The sequence below is a fragment of the Oncorhynchus clarkii genome, chromosome 5 (assembly GCF_045791955.1).
Source record: "Oncorhynchus clarkii lewisi isolate Uvic-CL-2024 chromosome 5, UVic_Ocla_1.0, whole genome shotgun sequence".
NCBI lineage: Eukaryota > Metazoa > Chordata > Actinopteri > Salmoniformes > Salmonidae > Oncorhynchus > Oncorhynchus clarkii.
Window position 1 is genome coordinate 88,729,544 of NC_092151.1, and position 24,138 is coordinate 88,753,681.

The 24,138-nt window shown below is 44.8% G+C and overlaps 1 protein-coding gene across 1 annotated transcript in view; it reads left to right on the forward strand.

Annotated features, from left to right (window-relative positions):
• LOC139409532 (DENN domain-containing protein 1B-like) overlaps positions 1-24,138 on the forward strand; it is a 258,068-nt gene that overhangs the window by 66,688 nt on the left and 167,242 nt on the right. Inside the window, exons 4-9 of the mRNA XM_071154810.1 lie at positions 4,427-4,476; positions 6,111-6,230; positions 15,001-15,070; positions 19,460-19,540; positions 21,357-21,416; positions 22,931-22,984. Coding sequence (XP_071010911.1) covers positions 4,427-4,476; positions 6,111-6,230; positions 15,001-15,070; positions 19,460-19,540; positions 21,357-21,416; positions 22,931-22,984 — 435 coding nt within the window. The remainder of the gene's footprint in view (positions 1-4,426; positions 4,477-6,110; positions 6,231-15,000; positions 15,071-19,459; positions 19,541-21,356; positions 21,417-22,930; positions 22,985-24,138) is intronic.

Sequence of the window (24,138 nt, forward strand, 5' to 3'; positions counted from 1 at the left end):
TGAAAATTACAGGCCTCTCTCATCTTTTTAAGTGGGAGAACTTGCACAATTGGTGGCTGACAATACTTTTTTTGCCCCACTGTAGAGGTGATATAGAGGAGAGGAGAGGATATAGAGGTGGGGATGGAGATGAGAGGATATAGAGGTGATATAGAGGAGAGGAGAGGATATATAGGTGGGGATGGAGAGGAGAGGATATAGAGGTGGGGATGGAGAGGAGGGGATATAGAGGAGAGGATATAGAGGTGGGGATGGAGAGGAGAGGATATAGAGGTGGGGATGGAGAGGAGGGGATATAGAGGAGAGGATATAGAGGTGGGGATGGAGAGGAGAGGATATAGAGGGGATGTAGAGGAGAGGAGAGGATATATAGGTGGGGATGGAGATGAGAGGATATAGAGGTGATATAGAGGAGAGGAGAGGATATATAGGTGGGGATGGAGAGGAGAGGATATAGAGGTGGGGATGGAGAGGAGGGGATATAGAGGAGAGGATATAGAGGTGGGGATGGAGAGGAGAGGATATAGAGGGGATGTAGAGGAGAGGAGAGGATATATAGGTGGGGATGGAGAGGATATATAGGTGGGGATGGAAAGGAGAGGATATAGAGGAGAGGATATAGAGGAGAGGATATAGAGGAGAGGATATAGAGGAGAGGATATAGAGGAGAGGATATAGAGGAGGGGATATAGAGTGGATGTAGAGGAGAGGAGAGGATATAGAGGAGGGGATGGAGAGGAGAGGAAGGAGAGTAAGGAGAAGATGTAGAGGAGGGGATGTAGAGGAGAGTAAGGTAGGGATGTAGAGGAGGGGATGTAGAGGAGAGAATGGAGATTCTGTAGAGGAGACGATGGAGAGGAGACGATGGAGAGGATGGAGAGGAGAGGAGGCAGAGGCTGTAGAGGGCAGAGGCTGTCGAGGGCAGAGGCTGTCGAGGGCAGAGGCTGTCGAGGGCAGAGGCTGTCGAGGGCAGAGGCTGTAGAGGGGAGAGGGGAGGATGTAGAGGAGGCTGGAGAGGGGAAGAGAGGCTGTAGAGGAGAGGAGGGAATGGAGAGGCTGTAGATGAGAAGATGTAGATGCTGTAGAGGATGTAGAAAGGAGAGGAGAAGATGGAGAGGAGAGGATGGAGAGAGGATGAGGAGGAGAGGGGAGGATGGAGAGGGGAGGATGGAGAGAGGAGAGGATGTAGAGGTTTTCGAGGAGAGGAGAGGGTGTAGAGGAGAGGAGAGGGTGTAGAGGAGAGGATGGAGAGAGGAGAGGATGGAGAGGGGAGGATGGAGAGAGGAGAGGATGTAGAGGTTTTCGAGGAGAGGAGAGGGTGTAGAGGAGAGGGTGTGGAGGAGAGGAGAGGGTGTAGAGGAGAGGATGGAGAGAGGAGAGGATGGAGAGGAGAGGGTGTGGAGGAGAGGGTGTGGAGGAGAGGGTGTGGAGGAGAGGGTGTAGAGGAGAGGATGGAGACAGACACACACAAACAGATTGAGACAGACAGAGATGCTCGTTGGAGAAGGAAGGGTGAGAGAAATACTTGTCAGTTGTCTTCATCCTTTCTGGATGGAAAGAGGGTTGGTGTTGGAATGTTCTGGACATTGGCTCCTGCTGAGTTTGTGTGATCTTGAGTGAAATAGATCAATCTATTTGTTTGTACACACACACACAAAAACACACACACACACACACACCGACACACACACAGCTTTGTCTAATCCTATTTTCTGTAAACTTAACACTTACCCTAACCTCACCCCGTAAACCTCACCCAAACTCCTAAACCTCACCCCTAACCCTAAAATAGTGTTTTTCCAAGTGAGGACCGGCAAAACGTGTACTCACAAACCCACACCCACACACACACTGCTTACTGCTTCGTTTTATTGTATCGGGATCTTGGCAGTGTCCTTGGGTCACCCAAATGGGCTGGACAATGACAGTTCCAGGAATCTGGCAACCCAAATGGGCTGGACAATGACAGTTCCAGGAATCTGGCAACCCAAATGGGCTGGACAATGACAGTTCCAGGAATCTGGCAACCCAAATGGGCTGGACAATGACAATTCCAGGAATCTGGCAACCCAAATGGACAATGACAGTTCCAGAAATCTGGCAACCCGTATGTTTTTATTTGGTGAATGTGAGTGCCATATTTAAGATAGGCTCTACAAGGTGCTTAATAATAGAAGAGACAGACAGACAGACGGGCTCTCAACCCTCAGACAGACAGACAGACAGACAGGCTCTCAACCCTCAGACAGACAGACAGACGGACTCTCAACCCTCAGACAGACAGACAGACAGACAGACGGGCTCTCAACCCTCAGACAGACAGACAGGCGCTCAACCCTCAGACAGACAGACAGACAGACAGACGGACTCTCAACCCTCAGACGGGCAGACTCACCCCTCAGACAGGCAGACTCACCCCTCAGACAGGCAGACTCACCCCTCAGACAGGCAGACTCACCCCTCAGACAGGCAGATTCACCCCTCAGACAGGCAGACTCACCCCTCAGACAGGCAGACTCACCCCTCAGACAGGCAGACTCACCCCTCAGACAGGCAGACCCACCCCTCAGACAGGCAGACTCACCCCTCAGACAGGCAGACAGGCAGATCGACTCACCACTCAGACAGACAGACAGGCATACAGACAGGCAGACTCACCCCTCAGACAGGCAGACAGACAGACTCACTCCTCAGACAGGCACGCAGACACCCACCCCTCAGACAGGCACGCAGACACTCACCCCTCAGACAGGCAACAGACTCACCCCTCAGACCAGCAGACAGACTCACCCCTCAGACCAGCAGACAGACTCACCCCTCAGACCAGCAGACAGACTCACCCCTCAGACCAGCAGACAGACTCACCCCTCAGACCAGCAGACATACAGACAGACAGACTCACCCCTCAGACAGGCAGACATACAGACAGACAGACAGACAGACTCACCCCTCAGACAGGCAGACATACAGACACAGACAGACTCACCCCTCAGACAGGCAGACTCACCCCTCAGACAGACAGGCAGACTCACCCCTCAGACAGACAGACAGACAGACAGACAGACAGACAGACAGACAGACAGACAGACAGACAGACAGACAGACAGACTCACCCCTCAGACAGACAGGCAGACTCACCCCTCAGACAGGCAGACAGTCAGGCAGATAGACTCACCCCTCAGACAGACAGACAGACAGACAGACAGACAGACAGACAGGCAGATAGACTCACCCCTCAGACAGACAGACAGGCAGACAGACAGTCTCACCCCTCAGACAGACAGACAGGCAGACAGACAGACTCACCCCTCAGACAGACAGGTGTTCCATATGGTGCTCAGCTCTGCTCCTTGTCTAAATTCATATCCCCTAGTGGGGGGCTGAAGGGCAGGTCCCCCCCAGGGGAGGTGTTGGGAGGTAAAGCCCTTAAGGCTCTACACTCCACCCTGCCCGGTCTGTACACCCCCCTCCACCCTGCCAGTTCTGTACCCCCCCCCCCCCCCCTCCACCCTGCCCATTTTGTACCCCCCCCCCCCCCCCCCCCCCACCCTGCCCGTTCTGTACCCCCTGCCCGTTCTGTATCCCCCCCCCCCCCCCCCCCCCCCCCTCCACCCTGCCCGTTCTGTACCCCCAGAGCTGCTTAGCTCATTGTCACAGCAATCTGCCTCCACCTAAGTCTCCCTCCCTCCCTCTCCCATCATCACCCCTGATAATTGATGTAGGTTTTCATAGCTAATGATTTAATCTGTGGGTCTGGATCTATAGAATAGAAACCGTTTTCACCCTGATTCTCTCAACTGCAACACTCATCATCTCTGAACATTAAGTCATGTCTGTTGTATGTCGGGTTATTTAGCCTGATTTTAATTATTTAATGAGAGGATTTTTTTTGACTGTAAGACTTTTAATTGAATCCTTCTTCAACAAGTCATTTGATTGATTAAGTCTGTTATGTTTGATTAATTTACAGGGTCGTGTATGAATGAAAATACATTCATTATTAATAATGAATAAGCTAAAAATAAATAGTTTGCTGTTGTTCACACTATTAATATTAACATTTATCCTAGTTTTTAAACATGTATAATCATTTAGTGTTTATAAACATTTATAATGGCTTATCATTGAAAGTTATTGTGTGCGAGTTGGGTTATGTTGTTCGTGTTTTAGTGTTGGGTTTGCGTTGGGTGATGTTTTAGTGTTGTTTGCATTGTATTAGTGTTTGCGTTTTGTTAATGTTAACTAAATGTTTTCTAATGGTTGTGTTAATGTTAACTAAATGTTTTCTAATGTTTGTGTTTGCGTTGTGTTAATGTTAACTAAATGTTTTCTAATGGTTGTGTTAATGTTAACTAAATGTTTTCTAATGGTTGTGTTTGCGTTGTGTTAATGTTAACTAAATGTTTTCTAATGGTTGTGTTCTCAGGAGGTTCTCCAGACGGTGCCCAAGTTCTGCTTCCCCTTCGATGTGGAGAGGTAGGGTTCTGTCCTCTGTTCACACACACACACACACTCTCTCTCTCTCTCTCTCTCTCTCTCTCTCACTCACTCACTCACTCACTCACTCACTCACTCACTCACTCACTCACTCACTCACTCACTCACTCACTCACTCACTCACTCACTCACTCACTCACTCACTCACTCACTCACTCACTCACTCACTCACTCACTCACTCACTCACTCACTCACTCACTCACTCACTCACTCACTCACTCACTCACTCACTCACTCACACACACACACACAATCATATTTATTAGAAACTGGAGAGCTGTGTATGTGCCACATAATGGAGCTCAGATACAGGGGAGTCTGCTGTTAACCCCCCTATCTGCTGTTAACCCCTGTATCTGCTGTTAACCCCTGTATCTGCTGTTAACCCCTGTATCTGCTGTTAACCCCCGTATCTGCTGTTAACCCCCGTATCTGCTGTTAACCCCCCTATCTGCTGTTAACGCCCCTATCTGCTGTTAACGCCCCTATCTGCTGTTAACGCCCCTATCTGCTGTTAACGCCCCTATCTGCTGTTAACGCCCCTATCTGCTGTTAACGCCCCTATCTGCTGTTAACGCCCCTATCTGCTGTTAACGCCCCTATCTGCTGTTCTCTGTGTACCAGTCTGTACCAGTCTGAATAACTATATATCGAGACTTGGTACCAGTCTGAATAACTATATATCTAGACTTGGTACCAGTCTGAATAACTATATATCTAGACTTGGTACCAGTCTGAATAACTATATATCTAGACTTGGTACCAGTCTGAATAACTATATATCTAGACTTGGTACCAGTCTGAATAACTATATACCAGTCTGATGAATAATTGTATCTTGATTTGGAAAGTAGCCATCTGTAGAGGATTCTGCTCTTATTTTTCTTCCTGGAGAATGACATGTGAAAAGTGCTGTTTTTAATTTTTTAGCTTGGAGGACACACAAGCTTAACTGCTGCCATCTAGTGATGAAACTGCACGAGAGAAAACACACCCAACTCTCACACACTCAACAGTCAGGGACATTTCGAAAGGTTTTGTAGTGATCTTGGCCTTCTAGTCAGCGTTAGGTTGAGACACTTAGTGCTAGGTGAGTAGTTAGCCACTTTAGACCAAAAAAAAAATCCTTATTTGAATAAGAAACAAACCAGATTTAGTTGTCTCACTGACTCAAGTATTGACTCATTGGTTTCGTACTGTAGGTCTGTAAAGGATTAAACATATTGAATGTTATGTTGAACAGCGGTCTGTGTGTACCGCTATCACCAAGTCAGTAGTGCTCGGTTCTACTGTATAAACATCTTCATAATAATATGTTATTGTACGTTTGTTGTGTCTCTCCTCTGCTGTTTATATTCTGGTTAGCTGAAAACTCAAACCATTACATGTTCACAACTCATTTTCACGATTCTCTGAAACACTTGATGAATGTCCCATTTGTTGTTCCCAATGAATGGTTTGGTATTTCTGTTCCGTAGGTGACTGTGTGGTAATACTGGTGTACATGTGTCATGGTAATTGGTTGTGTTAATGGTGTGTTGTCTCTGTCCCATGCGTGCGTCCCGTGTGTGCGTGCGTGCCTGGTGACTGCCTGCGTGCTGACTGTTCCCAGGGTTTCCCAGAGTCCGGTGGGCCAGAACTTTGCCTTTGTGCTGACGGACATCGAGAGCAAGCAGAGGTTTGGCTTCTGCAGACTCACGTCCGGCTGCCGTGTCTGCATCTGTCTGCTCAGGTACGACACGTACGACTTACAAATAGGACCTTTCAACAAGGTTATTCTCCACCTACTGGCCGATTTGATCAATCAGTTCCGCAAATCCAGTTCAGTATTTCTATTATTTTTTTAGAAATTCATTTTGTCACAATTATCCAACTTATGAGGAAAGACATGTATATTATCGTTAGTTATTCATAAATAAATACAATTTAAAGTTGTAATATCCTCACTTCACTCGTTATAATATGCAGATTACATTTCTTAATTGATTGGGGAGACAGTGAGGTTTTGGAAGTGAAAGAAACTGAAATGTAGACGATGATACTGTTTCTTTGGAAGCAATATGCATCCGAGTGTTAGCCTCTTGAAGTTAGTCATGTCAGTTACATCCGAGTGTTAGCCTCTTGAAGTTAGTCATGTCAGTTACATCCGAGTGTTAGCCTCTTGAAGTTAGTCATGTCAGTTACATCCGAGTGTTAGCCTCTTGAAGTTAGTCATGTCAGTTACATCCGAGTGTTAGCCTCTTGAAGTTAGTCATGTCAGTTACATCCGAGTGTTAGCCTCTTGAAGTTAGTCATGTCAGTTACATCCAAGTGTTAGCCTCTTGAAGTTAGTCATGTCAGTTACATCCGAGTGTTAGCCTCTTGAAGTTAGTCATGTCAGTTACATCCGAGTGTTAGCCTCTTGAAGTTAGTCATGTCAGTTACATCCAAGTGTTAGCCTCTTGAAGTTAGTCATGTCAGTTACATCCGAGTGTTAGCCTCTTGAAGTTAGTCATGTCAGTTACATCCGAGTGTTAGCCTCTTGAAGTTAGTCATGTCAGTTACAGAATACTAAACTCCTGAATTCCCTATTCATTCGGTCCCTATAATATTATTCATTTGGTTATATTTTCCAGGACAAACAATTGAAGTAACAACCTATCAATGACAACTATGAAGTATCGTTTTAGTAGTAGATTGAAGATGTTGAGATATTGTTTAGCACAGATTTATCTAAAATATGTCATGTTTCATTATTGCACAGAAAGATATCTAAGTAAAAACTACATTTAAAAAATGTTTCATTTATTTTAATAAGACCTTTTAAATGAAACCACATTTTATATTTAAAAAATTGACAATGTCCTTTTAATAAGAAACATTTAATTAGTAAAACAGTATAGTTGAATTAACCACAGGAGTAATGGGAATTTGCACAATAATAAAAAAAATTTTTTTGGGGGGGGGGGGGGGGGGTATTGACGACAGTCGCAGGGTTTATCTTGTTCTTGATGAGCTGCTGTCGAGATGAGCTGTACCCCCCCCCCCCCGCCCCCCCTCCTCTACCCCTCAACTCCCCCGGACAGCTACCACCACCATGTCCCTTTGTTTCTCTCTTCTCGTTATTCAGCTACTGGCACAGAAGCACGGCAAAGGAAGCCGCTCGGCCCATAATTATGCATGAAGCCTCGCTGCCAATTAGCAGAGACTCCCATGCCCCTCTTTCTGAGTCCTACATGCTAATTCATTTGACATATGATGTATACAATTCATTATGCATTCTGAGTAGTTTGCATGGCTTGCTTCATTCATCATAAGAAATGTATAGAAAGTTTTTATTCTTCTGTGTGTGTGTGTGTGTGTGTGTGTGTGTGTGTGTTTTAAAGACTTCACAGTTCTTTGTTTTTGTGGCCTGTTTTATTTATGTTTGTCTCTTAAATAGACCCACTGTGTGGGGAAAAAGATTAGTGAAAATATTTTACAACATCATAACAAAGATGCATATTTTGGATATCTCATAGTTTATACATGTGAAATATGTACAAATGTGATTTTTCACATCAATGACAGAGAGTAAAGACACGGTCTCAAGTTTATTCAGTTGTTTTATCAAGATACACAACTGGGAAGTAGTTGATAATTCTTAGATAAACAATCCAAGTTGTGATCATATTGAATAATATGTTTTAATCTATGTTGTAATCATATTCAACAGATGGATACAAATTTAGACGATCAACAAATGTCCCTGCGACGATATTTCTAGCCAGCTACCTTCATTTAAAGTGTTTGTTGTGTTTGTTCCCCGGATATAAAACAAAAGTAATTAAAACCATTTGTGTCCCTGTGATTGTTGAAGTACTGGGACTATGAAATTGTCACCTATGCTTACACAAGGAAGTGGCTTAATGACTAGGACAGTTTTACATGGCCAGGGCTTTGTAGTGCTACGACTAAAGCCCAGGCCAAATAGGGCCGTGCTACCTTCAGGCCAAAACCTTTTTAAAGAGGTACAAAGCTTCGATTTTACAGTCTTTTCTTCCTTCCGCTCGACCCTCATCCTCCGCCTCCTCTTCTTTCCTTTGGTAATTCTCTCACATTTATGGAGAAACCGCCTTCGGACATGTGAGAGAGGTCGCTGATGAGAAAAGGCGGTTTCCTTGATTTTATTTGGCGGCTGAGAATTGGGTTCCCTTTTAGGGGCGTTAGCGCTCCCGTTAGTGGTCACTGAGCAGGGACGCCAGAGGGCATTTCCTTCCCAGTACTTAACCTTTAACCCCGGGAAAGTAAAGGTGTAATGAAATCTTCCAGTGAGCCAGCTACAAGGTGCGAGTTGACCAGGGAATAGGAATAACACACAACAGGTACTTTACGGCAGCAAACAGCGGAGACGCGGCTACGTCGTTACAAACCTGTCGTTTTACTAATCACATGACAACCTAGCCGAAGATACACGCCTATTTATTTGCCCTGAAATGGAGTGAGAGATTGCAGTTGGTTTATATTGATATCCCAACGCCAGAAAACATAACTCTCATCTCGCTGTTGTCATTTGTTTAGTTGGAAATGACATCATTTATGTCCTTACAAAAAAAACACCAGTTAATTGATTTGAGCTTTTAGAGAATATTTGTCTTCAACAGAATTATAATAAAGAAGATTTGATCACTTCCACTGCTAGTTTATATCGACTGACCATCCCTGTGTGTGGTGTTCTGGTTGATAGAGAGTCTGAGGGTCGGGGATACAGTCTGAGGGGTCGTGGTAGGGGATACAGTCTGAGGGGTCGTGGTAGGGGATACAGTCTGAGGGGTCGTGGTAGGGGATACAGTCTGAGGGTCGTGGTAGGGGATACAGTCTGAGGGTCGTGGTAGGGGATACAGTCTGAGGGTCGTGGTAGGGGATACAGTCTGAGGGTCGTGGTAGGGGATACAGTCTGAGGGTCGTGGTAGGGGATACAGTCTGAGGGTCGTGGTAGAGGATACAGTCTGAGGGGTCGTGGTAGGGGATACAGTCTGAGGGGTCGTGGTAGGGGATACAGTCGGAGGGGTCGTGGATACAGTCTGAGGGTCGTGGTAGGGGATACAGTCTGAGGGGTCGTGGTAGGGGATACAGTCTGAGGGGTCGTGGTAGGGGATACAGCCTGAGGGTCGTGGTAGGGGATACAGTCTGAGGGGTCGTGGTAGGGGATACAGTCTGAGGGGTCGTGGATACAGTCTGAGGGTCGTGGTAGGGGATACAGTCTGAGGGGTAGAGGATACAGTCTGAGGGTCGTGGTAGGGGATACAGTCTGAGGGGTAGAGGATACAGTCTGAGGGTCGTGGTAGGGGATACAGTCTGAGGGTTGTGGTAGGGGATACAGTCTGAGGGGTCGTGGTAGGGGATACAGTCTGAGGGGTCGTGGATACAGTCTGAGGGTCGTGGTAGAGGATACAGTCGGAGGGGTCGTGGATACAGTCTGAGGGTCGTGGTAGGGGATACAGTCTGAGGGGTCGTGGTAGGGGATACAGCCTGAGGGTCGTGGTAGGGGATACAGTCTGAGGGGTAGAGGATACAGTCTGAGGGGTTGTGGATATAGTCTGAGGGTCGTGGTAGGGGATACAGTCTGAGGGTCGTGGTAGGGGATTCAGTCTGAGGGGTCGTGGTAGGGGATACAGTCTGAAGGGTCGTGGTAGGGGATACAGTCTGAGGGGTCGTGGTAGGGGATACAGTCTGAGGGTCGTGGTAGGGGATACAGTCTGAGGGTCGTGGTAGGGGATACAGTCTGAGGGTCGTGGTAGGGGATACAGTCTGAGGGTCGTGGTAGGGGATTCAGTCTGAGGGGTCGTGGTAGGGGATACAGTCTGAGGGTCGTGGTAGGGGATTCAGTCTGAAGGGTCGTGGTAGGGGATACAGTCGGAGGGGTCGTGGATACAGTCTGAGGGTCGTGGTAGGGGATACAGTCTGAGGGGTCGTGGTAGGGGATACAGTCTGAGGGGTCGTGGTAGGGGATACAGCCTGAGGGTCGTGGTAGGGGATACAGTCTGAGGGGTCGTGGTAGGGGATACAGTCTGAGGGGTCGTGGATACAGTCTGAGGGTCGTGGTAGGGGATACAGTCTGAGGGGTAGAGGATACAGTCTGAGGGTCGTGGTAGGGGATACAGTCTGAGGGGTAGAGGATACAGTCTGAGGGTCGTGGTAGGGGATACAGTCTGAGGGTTGTGGTAGGGGATACAGTCTGAGGGGTCATGGTAGGGGATACAGTCTGAGGGGTCGTGGATACAGTCTGAGGGTCGTGGTAGAGGATACAGTCGGAGGGGTCGTGGATACAGTCTGAGGGTCGTGGTAGGGGATACAGCCTGAGGGTCGTGGTAGGGGATACAGTCTGAGGGGTAGAGGATACAGTCTGAGGGGTTGTGGATATAGTCTGAGGGTCGTGGTAGGGGATACAGTCTGAGGGTCGTGGTAGGGGATTCAGTCTGAGGGGTCGTGGTAGGGGATACAGTCTGAAGGGTCGTGGTAGGGGATACAGTCTGAGGGGTCGTGGTAGGGGATACAGTCTGAGGGTCGTGGTAGGGGATACAGTCTGAGGGTCGTGGTAGGGGATACAGTCTGAGGGTCGTGGTAGGGGATTCAGTCTGAGGGGTCGTGGTAGGGGATACAGTCTGAGGGTCGTGGTAGGGGATTCAGTCTGAAGGGTCGTGGTAGGGGATACAGTCTGAGGGGTCGTGGTAGGGGATATAGGCTGAGGGGTTGTGGATATAGTCTGAGGGTCGTGGTAGGGGATACAGTCTGAGGGTCGTGGTAGGGGATACAGTGTGAGGGGTCGTGGTAGGGGATACAGTCTGAGGGGTCGTGGTAGGGGATACAGTCTGAGGGGTCGTGGTAGGGGATACAGTCTGAGGGGTCGTGGTAGGGGATACAGTCTGAGGGTCGTGGTAGGGGATACAGTCTGAGGGGTCGTGGTAGGGGATACAGTCTGAGGGTCGTGGTAGGGGATACAGTCTGAGGGTCGTGGTAGGGGATACAGTCTGAGGGGTCATGGTAGGGGATACAGTCTGAGGGGTCGTGGTAGGGGATACAGTCTGAGGGGTCGTGGTAGGGGATACAGTCTGAGGGGTCGTGGTAGGGGATACAGTCTGAGGGGTCATGGTAGGGGATACAGTCTGAGGGGTCGTGGTAGGGGATACAGTCTGATGGGTCGTGGTAGGGGATACAGTCTGAGGGGTCATGGTAGGGGATACAGTCTGAAGGGTCGTGGATACAGTCTGAGGGGTCGTGGATACAGTCTGAGGGGTTGTGGATACAGTCTGATGGTCGTGATAGGGGATACAGTCTGATGGGGTCGTGGTAGGGGATACAGTCTGAGGGGTCGTGGTAGGGGATACAGTCTGAGGGGTCGTGGTAGAGGATACAGTCTGAGGGGTCGTGGTAGGGGATACAGTCTGAGGGGTCGTGGATACAGTCTGAGGGGTCGTGGATACAGTCTAAGGGTCGTGGTAGGGGATACAGTCTGAGGGGTTGTGGATACAGTCTGAGGGGTTGTGGATACAGTCTGAGGGTCGTGGTAGGGGATACAGTCTGAGGGGTTGTGGATACAGTCTGAGGGGTCGTGGATACAGTCTGAGGGGTCGTGGATACAGTCTGAGGGTCGTGGTAGGGGATACAGTCTGAGGGGTTGTGGATACAGTCTGAGGGGTTGTGGATACAGTCTGAGGGTCGTGATAGGGGATACAGTCTGAGGGGTCGTGGTAGGGGATACAGTCTGAGGGGTCGTGGTAGGGGATACAGTCTGAGGGGTCGTGGTAGGGTATACAGTCTGAAAGGTTGTGGTAGGGGATACAGTCTGAGGGGTCGTGGTAGGGTATACAGTCTGAAGGGTCGTGGTAGGGGATACAGTCTGAGGGTCGTGGTAGGGGATACAGTCTGAGGGGTTGTGAGTGGGTCAGAGATTAACTGGTTTACTTTGTGAGTATACAGGACTTTGAAGGGACATGTGTGCTTTAAAACGGCTGGAGAGATAACCAAGCCCCCCACACACAGTGATGGATGTCTTTCTATCTGGGACTTAGGAAACACAAACAGGTCTAAGCTGCTAACTGGGGAGAGGAGCAGTGCTTACTGACATAGTTTCATTTAAGACAGAAGAAACGCATACCACAGAAAAACCTCAGCCTAATTTTGCTAAGGCGAGATGTAGTCCGGTGTCCCTATCTGGGTATCACGATGAGTTGCGGTTCGCTGCTCTCTGCTACACCAATCATTTCTTTGTCTCTAAAACAAAAGATTACAGCCTGGTCATTAAAGGAGTGTGATGGTTGAGAGGGTCGTGAGGCCTGACGAAGGAGAGGCTGACAGGACAGATGAGGAGAGAGAGAGAGAGAGGACTATTTAAATAAACCCTGACATGGGATATGGAAGGGATTAGTGTCCAGGAGCCTAGCTTCTTAAACAAAGGGCAAGAGGAGACTGATAATGACCATTTCAGTGACCTGCTCCAATTGGTAATTTTTTTGTGCATTTTTTGGTGGTATTGATTAACTTCAACACACCCACATCTCATAGAAATATCCACTGCTACTTTGTTTGGCAACGTGGTATATTTCTCTCTTTAGGCTTCTGTTTTTAAATGTCCAGTCAGCATGTTAATTTTGTAGATAACACAGGCATGTTAGGTTTTGGGTTTCGACAGTGTGTGTGTGACCTGATTACGGTGAGATCTTCATGCGGACATCAAAACATTGGCATGTGAAGAAGCTGATTGATCCAGGTTAATGGTCACTGAGGTCCCCCCATTGGCTGCGCTTGCCCGGGAACCGCCACGTCATTGGCCCCTTGCGGATTTAGCAATATTAAAATTTGCATTAGGTTGACTTTGTTTTCTTGTTGTGTGTTAATTCCAGTCTGCAGAGCAGCCAGTGACCCATGCCCTGAGAACTACCCAGCATCCCCTTGTCTCTACAGGACTTCCATGGCTAATAAAAGTCCCTCAGCCAAGCCCTACACACACACACACACACACGCACACACACACACACACTTTTACACACTTTTACTGAGGATTACAAATCAAACACTCTATTGTGATCCCCTTAGAATCCCTTTGTATTAGCCTACTACATTAGTCAGCTTAGAGACAGTATTTTAATGAAAGTTTCATTGTAATTCATTTAAGTTTAATTTTGACCGTATTCATTCATTCATTTGTTCTTCATTTCATCCTTCATTCAGTTAGTGAACATTAATGAAGCATCTATTTATTTGCTGAAGTGCAGATGGATAACGTTTTCCACTGTCATTATGCCAGACGTTTTCTAAAATACATGTTAACAACCAAAGTTGAATGAAATTGTAATAACTCACTTCGATACCCCACCACATTTTTTCAAAAATATGATTTGATTGCATAACATTATAAATTAACTGAGCTCTCTTTTCTGAGCAACCTTCAAGCCAAAACAAAATGCTGGCCACATTCCACCTCAAAAGCAAGTCAAATATCTTCGCCAAGAACGTGTCAATCTTATCAAGAGAGACATGTTGCAGATGCTGTTGGCTTCTGGTGGGTGTATTTTGCCATTAGCGATAACACAAACACTACAGTATAAATTATTTTTAGTTTGTTCATTTTATTTATTAATTTGACATTAATTAGGTAAGGAAAAACCAGAAGGAATGTCTATTTGAAAATGGGTAAATAGGTGATGTGGTCGTGCTTCTCTCCCTCTGCGTCTGCGTGTTGGCTTGAGCCTGGGCTGTGCATCTGGGATCAGTATGCTTGTAAAACCATGGCATCCCTCCTCCTCCTCCTCCTTCTCCTCCTACCACAGCTCTCACTGGCCCAGTCGTGTTGGGCTGAAGAACTAAAGCCCGTCTCTACCTTCCTTCCTCACTTCATTTAAACTAAAGAGTTGTCTCTACCTCCTCTGCCTCACTTCCTTTAAACTAAAGACTTGTCTCTACCTCCTCTGCCTCACTTCCTTTAAACTAAAGACTTGTCTCTACCTCCTCTGCCTCACTTCCTTTAAACTAAAGACTTGTCTCTACCTCCTCTGCCTCACTTCCTTTAAACTAAAGACTTGTCTCTACCTCCTCTGCCCACCGCCTTCAAACAGCAGACACAACAGGAATGTGTCAAATGCAAAGCCCTCAGAATAAGAAGAATGCGTTGATTAAATGTACTGTATACTATTTTACCCACAGCAGTAGGACTATACAATGGCTGTGTCCATAGTTCACTGGCTGTGTCCATAGTTCACTGGCTGTGTCCATAGTTCACTGGCTGTGTCCATAGTTCACTGGCTGTGTCCATAGTTCACTGGCTGTGTCCATAGTTCACTGGCTGTGTCCATAGTTCACTGGCTGTGTCCATAGTTCACTGGCTGTGTCCATAGTTCACTTCTGTTTTGTGTTTTTATTCATTATTTAGAATTCGGGCTTGATTGTAAACATGTGTATTTTGTTTCTCTCGGTCTCACAGTTATTTGCCATGTGTTTCTCTCGGTCTCACAGTTATTTGCCATGTGTTTCTCTCCGTCTCTCAGTTATCTGCCCTGGTTTGAGATCTATTACAAGCTCCTGAACACGCTAGCAGATTACCTAACCACAAACCAGGTAAGATCTCTGTACACTACTTTAAGACATGTGGCATATATATATGAGAGAGAGAGAGATATATAACAATGGTCATTAAGACCCAGGGAGAGGAATAGGGGGAAGGAGAGAGCATTGAGGAGAAGGAGAGAGCCTTGAGGAGAGAGCATTGAGGAGGGAGGAGAAGGAGAGAGCATTGAGGAGGAAGAGGGAGAAGGAGAGAGCATTGAGGAGGAGGGAGGAATACGGGGAAGGAGAGAGCCTTATGGAGGAATAGGGGGAAGGAGAGAGCCTGGAGGAAGAGGGGAGAAGGAGAGAGCATTGAGGAGAAGAGAGGAATAAGGGGAAGGAGAGAGCATTGAGGAGGAGGGAGGAAGAGGGGAGAAGGAGAGAGCATTAAGGAGGAGGGAGGAAGAGGGGAGAAGGAGAGAGCATTGAGGAGGAGGAGGGAGGAAGAGGGGAGAAGGAGAGAGCATTGAGACGGAGGAAGGAAGGATTGGTTGTGAGCTGGAACTAAGGAGTGCCATCATGTATCTCCTTCCTCAACACTGCTGAGGGAGGCATGAAGGAGACCGAGCCTCCCTAATACACACACACGTAGGGTCAGAGGGCACAGGAAACGGACCATGTCATGCAACATTTCAACCAATCGGCAGTGCTGACCTTCATTAGCTAACCGTCATTATCCTGACCTCCAGCTTCTCTAATATTGGATTGTTTATTATATGTATTATTTAGTTATTGTATATTATATATAATTTACTCCTCAATGCTCTCTCCTAGTTTATATGTTTATTCAACAGAACAATTTCTGCGTTCTTTGAATGGTCCTCCTGAAATCTCTGATCACTTGAGTGGATCTGAACTACATTAGTGTAAATACATTTATGGATGAATGTGTTTGACACATGTAATTTCCAGTCAAAACAAAAGGAGAGCACAAGTATAAAGGCTATTTTCTGTAAAATAATAACTCCTTTGTTTGTGTGAACATTTCTGTGTTCATCTTTATTTCTGCTCTGAAGCGGAGAGATCGAGAGAGAGCGAGACAGAAGAGGGATTCAGAAAGAGCAGATAGATGTGGGGTGTGTGTGTGTGTGTGTGTGTGTGTGTGTGTTGGGGATGTGAAGTGTCGGTGTGCATGGTTTGGTTTATATTTACCCTGCCGTAGCAAGGCGATGGAGGGACGTTGACAGATGAGGGTTTAGGACCAGGGGTAAATGAAGTGTTTTCTCAGGCTCAGCTCTGTTACTGACCATGCGTGTGAGCATTCAGCATCTCATGACAGGAGGCTGTTCAATCGTACACTCTCTCTCACTGTCTCTCTCTCACACACACACACACACACAGACACACACACTGTTAAAGCTCCACCATTGAAAGCTGCCAATCAGAGAGACAAAAATGGTCTTGAAACAAAAATGTTTTTCATATACAATAACCTGTGTCTTAGTTACTAAGACTAAGTTACTAAGACTAAGTTACTAAGACTAAGTTACTAAGACTAAGTTACTAAGACTAAGTTACTAAGACTAAGTTACTAAGACTAAGTTACTAAGACTAAGTTACTAAGACTAAGTTACTAAGACTAAGTTACTAAGACTAAGTTACTAAGACTAAGTTACTAAGACTAAGTTACTAAGACTAAGTTACTAAGACTAAGTTACTAAGACATAGTTACTAAGACATAGTTGCATAATTACTAAGACATATTAGTCACTAAGACTAAGTCACATAGTTACTAAGACATATTAGTCACTAAGACTAAGTTACATAGTTACTAAGACATATTAGTCACTAAGACTAAGTTACATAGTTACTAAGACATATTAGTCACTAAGACTAAGTTACATAGTTACTAAGACATATTAGTCACTAAGACTAAGTTACATAGTTACTAAAACATATTAGTCACTAAGACTAAGTTACATAGTTACTAAGACATATTAGTCACTAAGACTAAGTTACATAGTTACTAAGACATATTAGTCACTAAGACTAAGTTGCATAGTTACTAAGACATGATTGCATAGTTACTAAGACATATTAGTCACTAAGACTAAGTTGCATAGTTACTAAGACATGATTGCATAGTTACTAAGACATAGTTGCATAATTACTAAGACATATTAGTCACTAAGACTAAGTTACATAGTTACTAAGACATATTAGTCACTAAGACTAAGTTACATAGTTACTAAGACATATTAGTCACTAAGACTAAGTTACATAGTTACTAAGACATATTAGTCACTAAGACTAAGTTACATAGTTACTAAGACATATTAGTCACTAAGACTAAGTTGCATAGTTACTAAGACATGATTGCATAGTTACTAAGACATATTAGTCACTAAGACTAAGTTGCATAGTTACTAAGACATGATTGCATAGTTACTAAGACATAGTTGCATAATTACTAAGACATATTAGTCACTAAGACTAAGTTACATAGTTACTAAGACATATTAGTCACTAAGACTAAGTTACATAGTTACTAAGACATATTAGTCACTAAGACTAAGTTACATAGTTACTAAGACATATTAGTCACTAAGACTAAGTTACATAGTTACTAAGACATATTAGTCACTAAGACTAAGTTGCATAGTTACTAAGACATATTAGTCACTAAGACTAACTTGCATAGTTACTAAGACATGATTGCATAGTTACTAAGACATAATTGCATAGTTACTAAGACATAGTTACTAAGACAGTTACTAAGACTAAGTTACATAGTTACTAAGACATATTAGTCAACAAGACTAAGTTGCATAGTTACTAAGACAGTCACTAAGACTAAGTCGCATAGTTACTGTCTTAGCAACTATGCAATTATGTCTTAGTAACTATGTCTTAGTAACTATGCAATTATGTCTTAGTAACTATGCAATCATGTCTTAGTAACTATGCAACTTAGTCTTAGTGACTAATATGTCTTAGTAACTATGTAACTTAGTCTTAGTAACTGTCTTAGTAACTATGCAACTATGTCTTAGTAACTGCTTAGTAAATATGCAATTATGTCTTAGTTACTATGTCTTAGTAACTATGCATTTGTCTTAGAAACCATGTCTTAGTAACCATGTCTTAGTAACTATGCAATTATGTCTTAGTAACTTCATTGTAAATTCTTATTTTCAATGACGGCCTAGGAACAGTGGGTTAACTGCCTGTTCAGGGGCAGAACGACAGACTTAGTAACTATGCATTTGTCTTAATAACTATGCAATTATGTCTAAGTAACTGTCTTAGTAACTATGTCTTAGTAATTATGCACATATGTCTTAGTAACTATGCAAGTATGTCTTAGTAACTGTGTTAGTAACTATGCATTTGTCTTAGAAACCATGTTTTAGTAACCATGTCTTAGTAACTATGCAAGTATGTCTTAGTAACTGTGTTAGTAACTATGCATTTGTCTTAGAAACCATGTTTTAGTAACCATGTCTTAGTAACTGCAATTATGTCTTAGTAACTATGTCTTAGTAATTATGCAAATATGCCTTAGTAACTGTCTTAGTAACTATGCAATTATGTCTTAGTAACTGTCTTATTAACTATGCAATGATGTCTTAGTAACTATGCAATTATGTCTTAGTAACTATGTCTTAGTAACTATGCAATTATGTCTTAGTAACTGTCTTATTAACTATGACTTAGTAACCATGTCTTCGGTTACTAAGACATAATTGCATAGTTACTAAGACATAGTTAATAACACAGTTACTAAGACCTAGTAAATAACAGTTACTAAGACATAGTTAATAACACAGTTACTAAGACATAATTACTAAGACATAGTTACTAAGACATAGTTGCTAAGACGTAGTAACTATGCAAGTATGTATTAGTAACTAAGACAGTTACTAAGACATAGTTACTAAGACAAATGCATAGCTACTAAGACATAGTTACTAAGACATAGTTACTAAGACATAATTGCGTAGTTACTAAGACAGTTACTAAGACATAATTGCATAGTTACTAAGACATAATTGCATAGTTACTAAGACATAATTGCGTAGTTACTGTTTTAGTAACTACAGTGCCTTAAAGTATTGGGTGGTGGACCATTCTTGATGCACACGGGGAAACTGTTGAGCGTGAAAAACACAGCAGAGTTGCAGTTCTTGACACACTACCATACCCTGTTCAAAAGGCACTTAAATATTTTGTCTTGCCCTTTCTCCCTCTGAATGGAACACATACATACTCCATGCTTCAAGCTTTTAAAATGATTATTTAACCTGTCTCCTCCCCTTCATCTACACTGATTTAAAGTGGATTTAACAGTTGACGTCAATAAGGGATCATAGCTTTCACCTGGATTCACCTGGAGTTTTGTATATTTATCAGACACACAATGTTACATTTGGATGATTGTTATTGTGGTGTGTTTTTCAGGAGAATGAGCTGAATGACATGCTGAACTCTCTGTACAGTCTGCCGGTGCCAAAGCCCTTCACCCCCGTCAATCTGAGTGTGGTAGGTACAGTAGGACTCCTGGAGAGAAGAGGGGGAACGAAGGGGGGGCAGGAGAGGGCGAACGGAGGGGGGGCAGGAGAGGGCGAACGGAGGGGGGGCAGGAGAGGGCGAACGGAGGGGGGGCAGGAGAGGGCGAACGGAGGGAGGACAGGAGAGGGGGAACGGAGGGAGGACAGGAGAGGGGGAACGGAGGGAGGACAGGAGAGGGGGAACGGAGGGAGGACAGGGGAGGGGGGACGGAGAGGGGGAACGGAGGGGGGGCAGGAGAGGGGGAACGGAGGGGGGGCAGGAGAGGGGGAACGGCGAGGAAACGGAGGGGGGGCAGGAGAGGGGGAATGGAGGGGGGGCAGGAGAGTAGGAACGGAGGGGGAACGGAGGGGGGGCAGGAGAGGGGGAATGGAGGGAGGACGGGAGAGGGGGAACGAAGGGGGGACGGGAGAGGGGGAACGGAGGGAGGACGGGAGAGTGGGAACGGAGGGAGGACGGGAGAGTGGGAACGGAGGGAGGACGGGAGAGGGGGAACGGAGGGAGGACGGGAGAGGGGGGGAACGGAGGGAGGACGGGAGAGGGGGGGAACGGAGGGGGGGCAGGAGAGGGGAAGAGAGAGTTAAAGGAGAGCCAGGATAAGGATAGGAGTGAGATAAGTGTGGAGAAGGGGCTGACACTTTGTTTAGAAACACAAGTGGTCTGTGGGATAAGCCTTAGCTGGACGTCTGTTAGCTTAATGGCCTCTTTCGCAACTCATCATGTCTCCTAGTTATCACGGGCAGAAACGTCCTAACAACCAACTGGCCGTCAAACACAGGTCTTGTTTTACTTACGCCTGACACTATCTCACAGAGGATTACTGGACAAATATAACACTTATTTTTCAATCGCTCCTTTTCCATAACTGTGCCTTAAAGGGGCAATCTAGAGTTGTTACATATAAATTTTTGGAATGACAAATGATTGATATGTACCCATTTGATTCTTGAAGAACATAACTTCTAAATGCCTCAGGAGCTTAGTTTAACAGTCGTCCCCCATCAGAACCCAAAATATAAGCTTGTTTTTTCTCCAGTGTTTGTAAACAAAGTCAATGTAAACAAACACTATATTGACTCACAATGTTTTTTTGTTTTTTTTACTATAATTTTTATGTCATGGATGGTCACTTCTTGCATCAGTAGCTCTGTCTATGAATTAGGAAGTGGTGACATTAATCCTGCCCCATCTCTCAGCTTTTTAACGAAACGGGCGGGGAATAGGCTTTGTTATTGTTTCAACTGCTAATTGTGGCTTTAAATTGAAGGGGAAAATAGAGGTTTTAAAGACCAAAAAAAGCATATTTTATTGTTGTAAAATGGAGTCTCTATTTGTTATTCTGCATGATTACTGTATTGTGTTGTAAGAAAATGCAGCTATTCTTTACAGTAGACTAAGACTTAAATCAGTCAGCCTCTCCTTGGCTGTAAAATCTAAAGGTTATAAAATTATACAGTTCAATTTATTCCAGTTGTCTTTTATAAACCAATAAATACATTGATAATAAATAAAGATTAAATTGCATTGTGAAACATTATGAGGAGGAATACAATTTATTCTGTTTGTTTTTTAGTCTGGCACACTTTGAATAAACTTTTATTTTTCATTACCAAGGTTAATTGAGAAAACACCCCGAGGGGAGAGTTTAGGGTTCAACTATTTAATTGATGAAGCAGAATCTTCCACAATATTTTTATTTTTTTATCATGGCTGCCAAGAAATAAAAGCCAGATCATTGTCCCCTTTCAAGTGTGAATTCTCTTATCTCTCTCTCTCTCTCACTGTGAAGACCGCACTGTTGCATATAGCCACTGGGCAAGTACTGAAAGATGCACCAAGCCAGCAGCCGGTGAGTGCAGCAGAGTGAGTGAGTGAACGAGAGAGCGGGAAGAAAAAGGAGAGAGATGTGAAATGTTAAAACCGCTGCTGCTGCTACTCTAACCGCATGGGAGCTGAGGCTTTTCCAATTTGGCCAAATAAGCCTGTCTGTCTTTTTAAAATCTCACCAACAAAAAAAAACAACCTATCCTGGGCCTTGGAGTCGGGTTTCTTCTTCTCTGGGAAAACAATCAAACTGAGTGAATGATTAATGGTGTTCCATTGTACTGGATTCTCTTCCCGAATATCAGAAGTCTCTTTTATGGTGCATGTTTAAAGCAAAGGCAATTGTGCTCAGAAAGTCTCCTTGATGCCTATCCCGTTAACCCACATTTCATGTTTTTATAGAAACATCGCTTTGAAACAAATTACAGACAAGCAAACAAACACACGCGCGCGCACACGCAAATAAATGTGTGTTCTCAATGATTGTGCTGTGCCATGGGTTTATCAAGCAACACTAACCCACCATTACCATATCACTCCAAGGCAGAACGCAGTGTACCACGACTCAACCATACAAATCAGGCTGCATCATTCATTTTGGTGAATTGTCATCAGACAGTGTTTGTGAGGACTGTAAGATTTGACCTTTGGTCCCTTTTTCCAGGTGAGGTGTTTTATGGGTGTTGTAGTTTTGACCGGTGTTCTCTGTCTTTTCTCTCTTCTGAGGAGTCAAAACGCTTGGGGTTATGTTATTTGGAGTGTGATTTAGTGTGTGTGTGTGTGTGTGTGTATATTTGTGCTTGTATGAATGTGTGTCTGCTCTCCTACCTGCTCTGTCCCTCTCTCAGGCGTCTGATCCAAACAGTCACAACCTGCTCTGGTTTCCCAAAGTGAGACAGGCAGCTCTCTGATCCTCTCAGCAACCTGTGTGTGTGTGTGTGTTTTGCTTGTACCCTTTAATACTGAAATAAAGACTTTGTTTCCTGCCAGAGAGCTCACCTCATCTTAAATCTATAGGGATCAGGTGTGTGTGTGTTTGCGTGTGTGTATCACAGTGCTACCCTCCTAGCTGTCAGTACAGACGGAAGCTCAATAATTCTCACAGAAGAATAGATGAGGATTCATATGTTTTTTTTCTTCTCTCTCTCTCTCTCTCTCTCTCTCTCTCTCTCTCTCTCTCTCTCTCTCTCTGAGTGTTGTGCTACTCTACGTTGCTGACCCTGTCATCTCTCTCTCTCTCTCTCTCTCTCTCTCTCTGAGTGATGTGCTACTCTACATTGCTGACCCTGTCCTCTCTCTCTCTCTCTCTCTCTCTCTCTCTCTCTCTCTCTCTCTCTCTCTCTCTCTCTCTCTCTCTCTCTCTCTCTCTCTCTCTCTCTCTCTCTCTCTCTCTCTCTCTCTCTCTCTCTCTCTCTCTCTCTCTCTCTCTCTCTCTCTCTCTCTCTCTCTCTCTCTCTCTCTCTCTCTCTCTCTGAGTGTTGTGCTACTCTACGTTGCTGACCCTGTCCTCTCTCTTCCTCTCTCTCTGTGTTTCCTCAGCACTCCTACTTCATAACACCAGATATCAACGGCCTGCCCACCATCCCCGAGAGTGTAAGTCAACCAGCCTTCCCCAGATCTAGAGCCTGTTGGATGAAATTATCATTGAAATGTATTTATACACTGAACAAAAATATAAACACAACATTCAACAATTTCAAAGAGTTACAGTTCGTATAAGGAAGTCTGTCAATTTAAATAAATTCATTAGGCCCTAATCTATGGATTTAACATGACTGGGAATACAGATATGCATCTGTTGATTACAGATACCTTAAAAAAAGAAGGGAGGGGCATGGATCAGAAAACCAGTCAGTATCTGGTGTGACCAACATTTGCCTCATGCAACATGACACATCTCCTTTGCATAGAGTTAATCAGGCTGTTGATTGTGGAATGTTGTCTCACTCATCTTCAATGGCTGTTCGAAGTTGCTGGATTTTGGCAGGAACTGGAACACCAAACATGCTCAATGTCTGGTGAGTATTAAGGCCATGGAGGAACTGGGACATTCTCAGCTTCCAGGAATTGTGTACAGATCCTTGTGACATGGGGCCGTGCATTATCATGCTGAAACATGAGGTGATGGCGGCGGATGAATGGCACAACAGTGGGCCTCAGGATCTTGTCACGGTATCCCTGTGCATTCCAATTATATATTGTCTTCGATAAAATGCAATTGTGTTCATTGTCCATAGCTAATGCCTGTCCATACCATAACCCCACCGCCACCATGGGGCACTCTGTTCTCAACGTTAACAGCAAACCGCTCGCCCACACAATGCCATCCACGTGGTCTGCGGTTGAGAGGCCGGTTGGACATACAGCCAAATTCTCTAAAATTACGTTGGTAGAGAAATTCACATTCAATTATCTGGCAACAATTTTGGTGGAAACTCCTGCAATCAGCATGCAAATTGCACCCTCCCTCAAAACTTGAGACATCTGTAGCACTGTGTTGTGTGACTAAACTGCACATTTTAGAGTGGTATTTTATTGTCCCCAGCACAAGGTGCACTTGTGTAATAATCATGCTGTTTAATCAGCTTCTTGATATGCCACACCTGTCAGGTGGATGGATTATCTTGGCAGGGATGTAAACAAATGTGTGCACAACATTTGAGAGAAATAAGCTTCATCTGCATATGGAACATTTCTGGGATCTTTTATTTCAGCTCGTTAAACATGGGACCAACACTTTACATGTT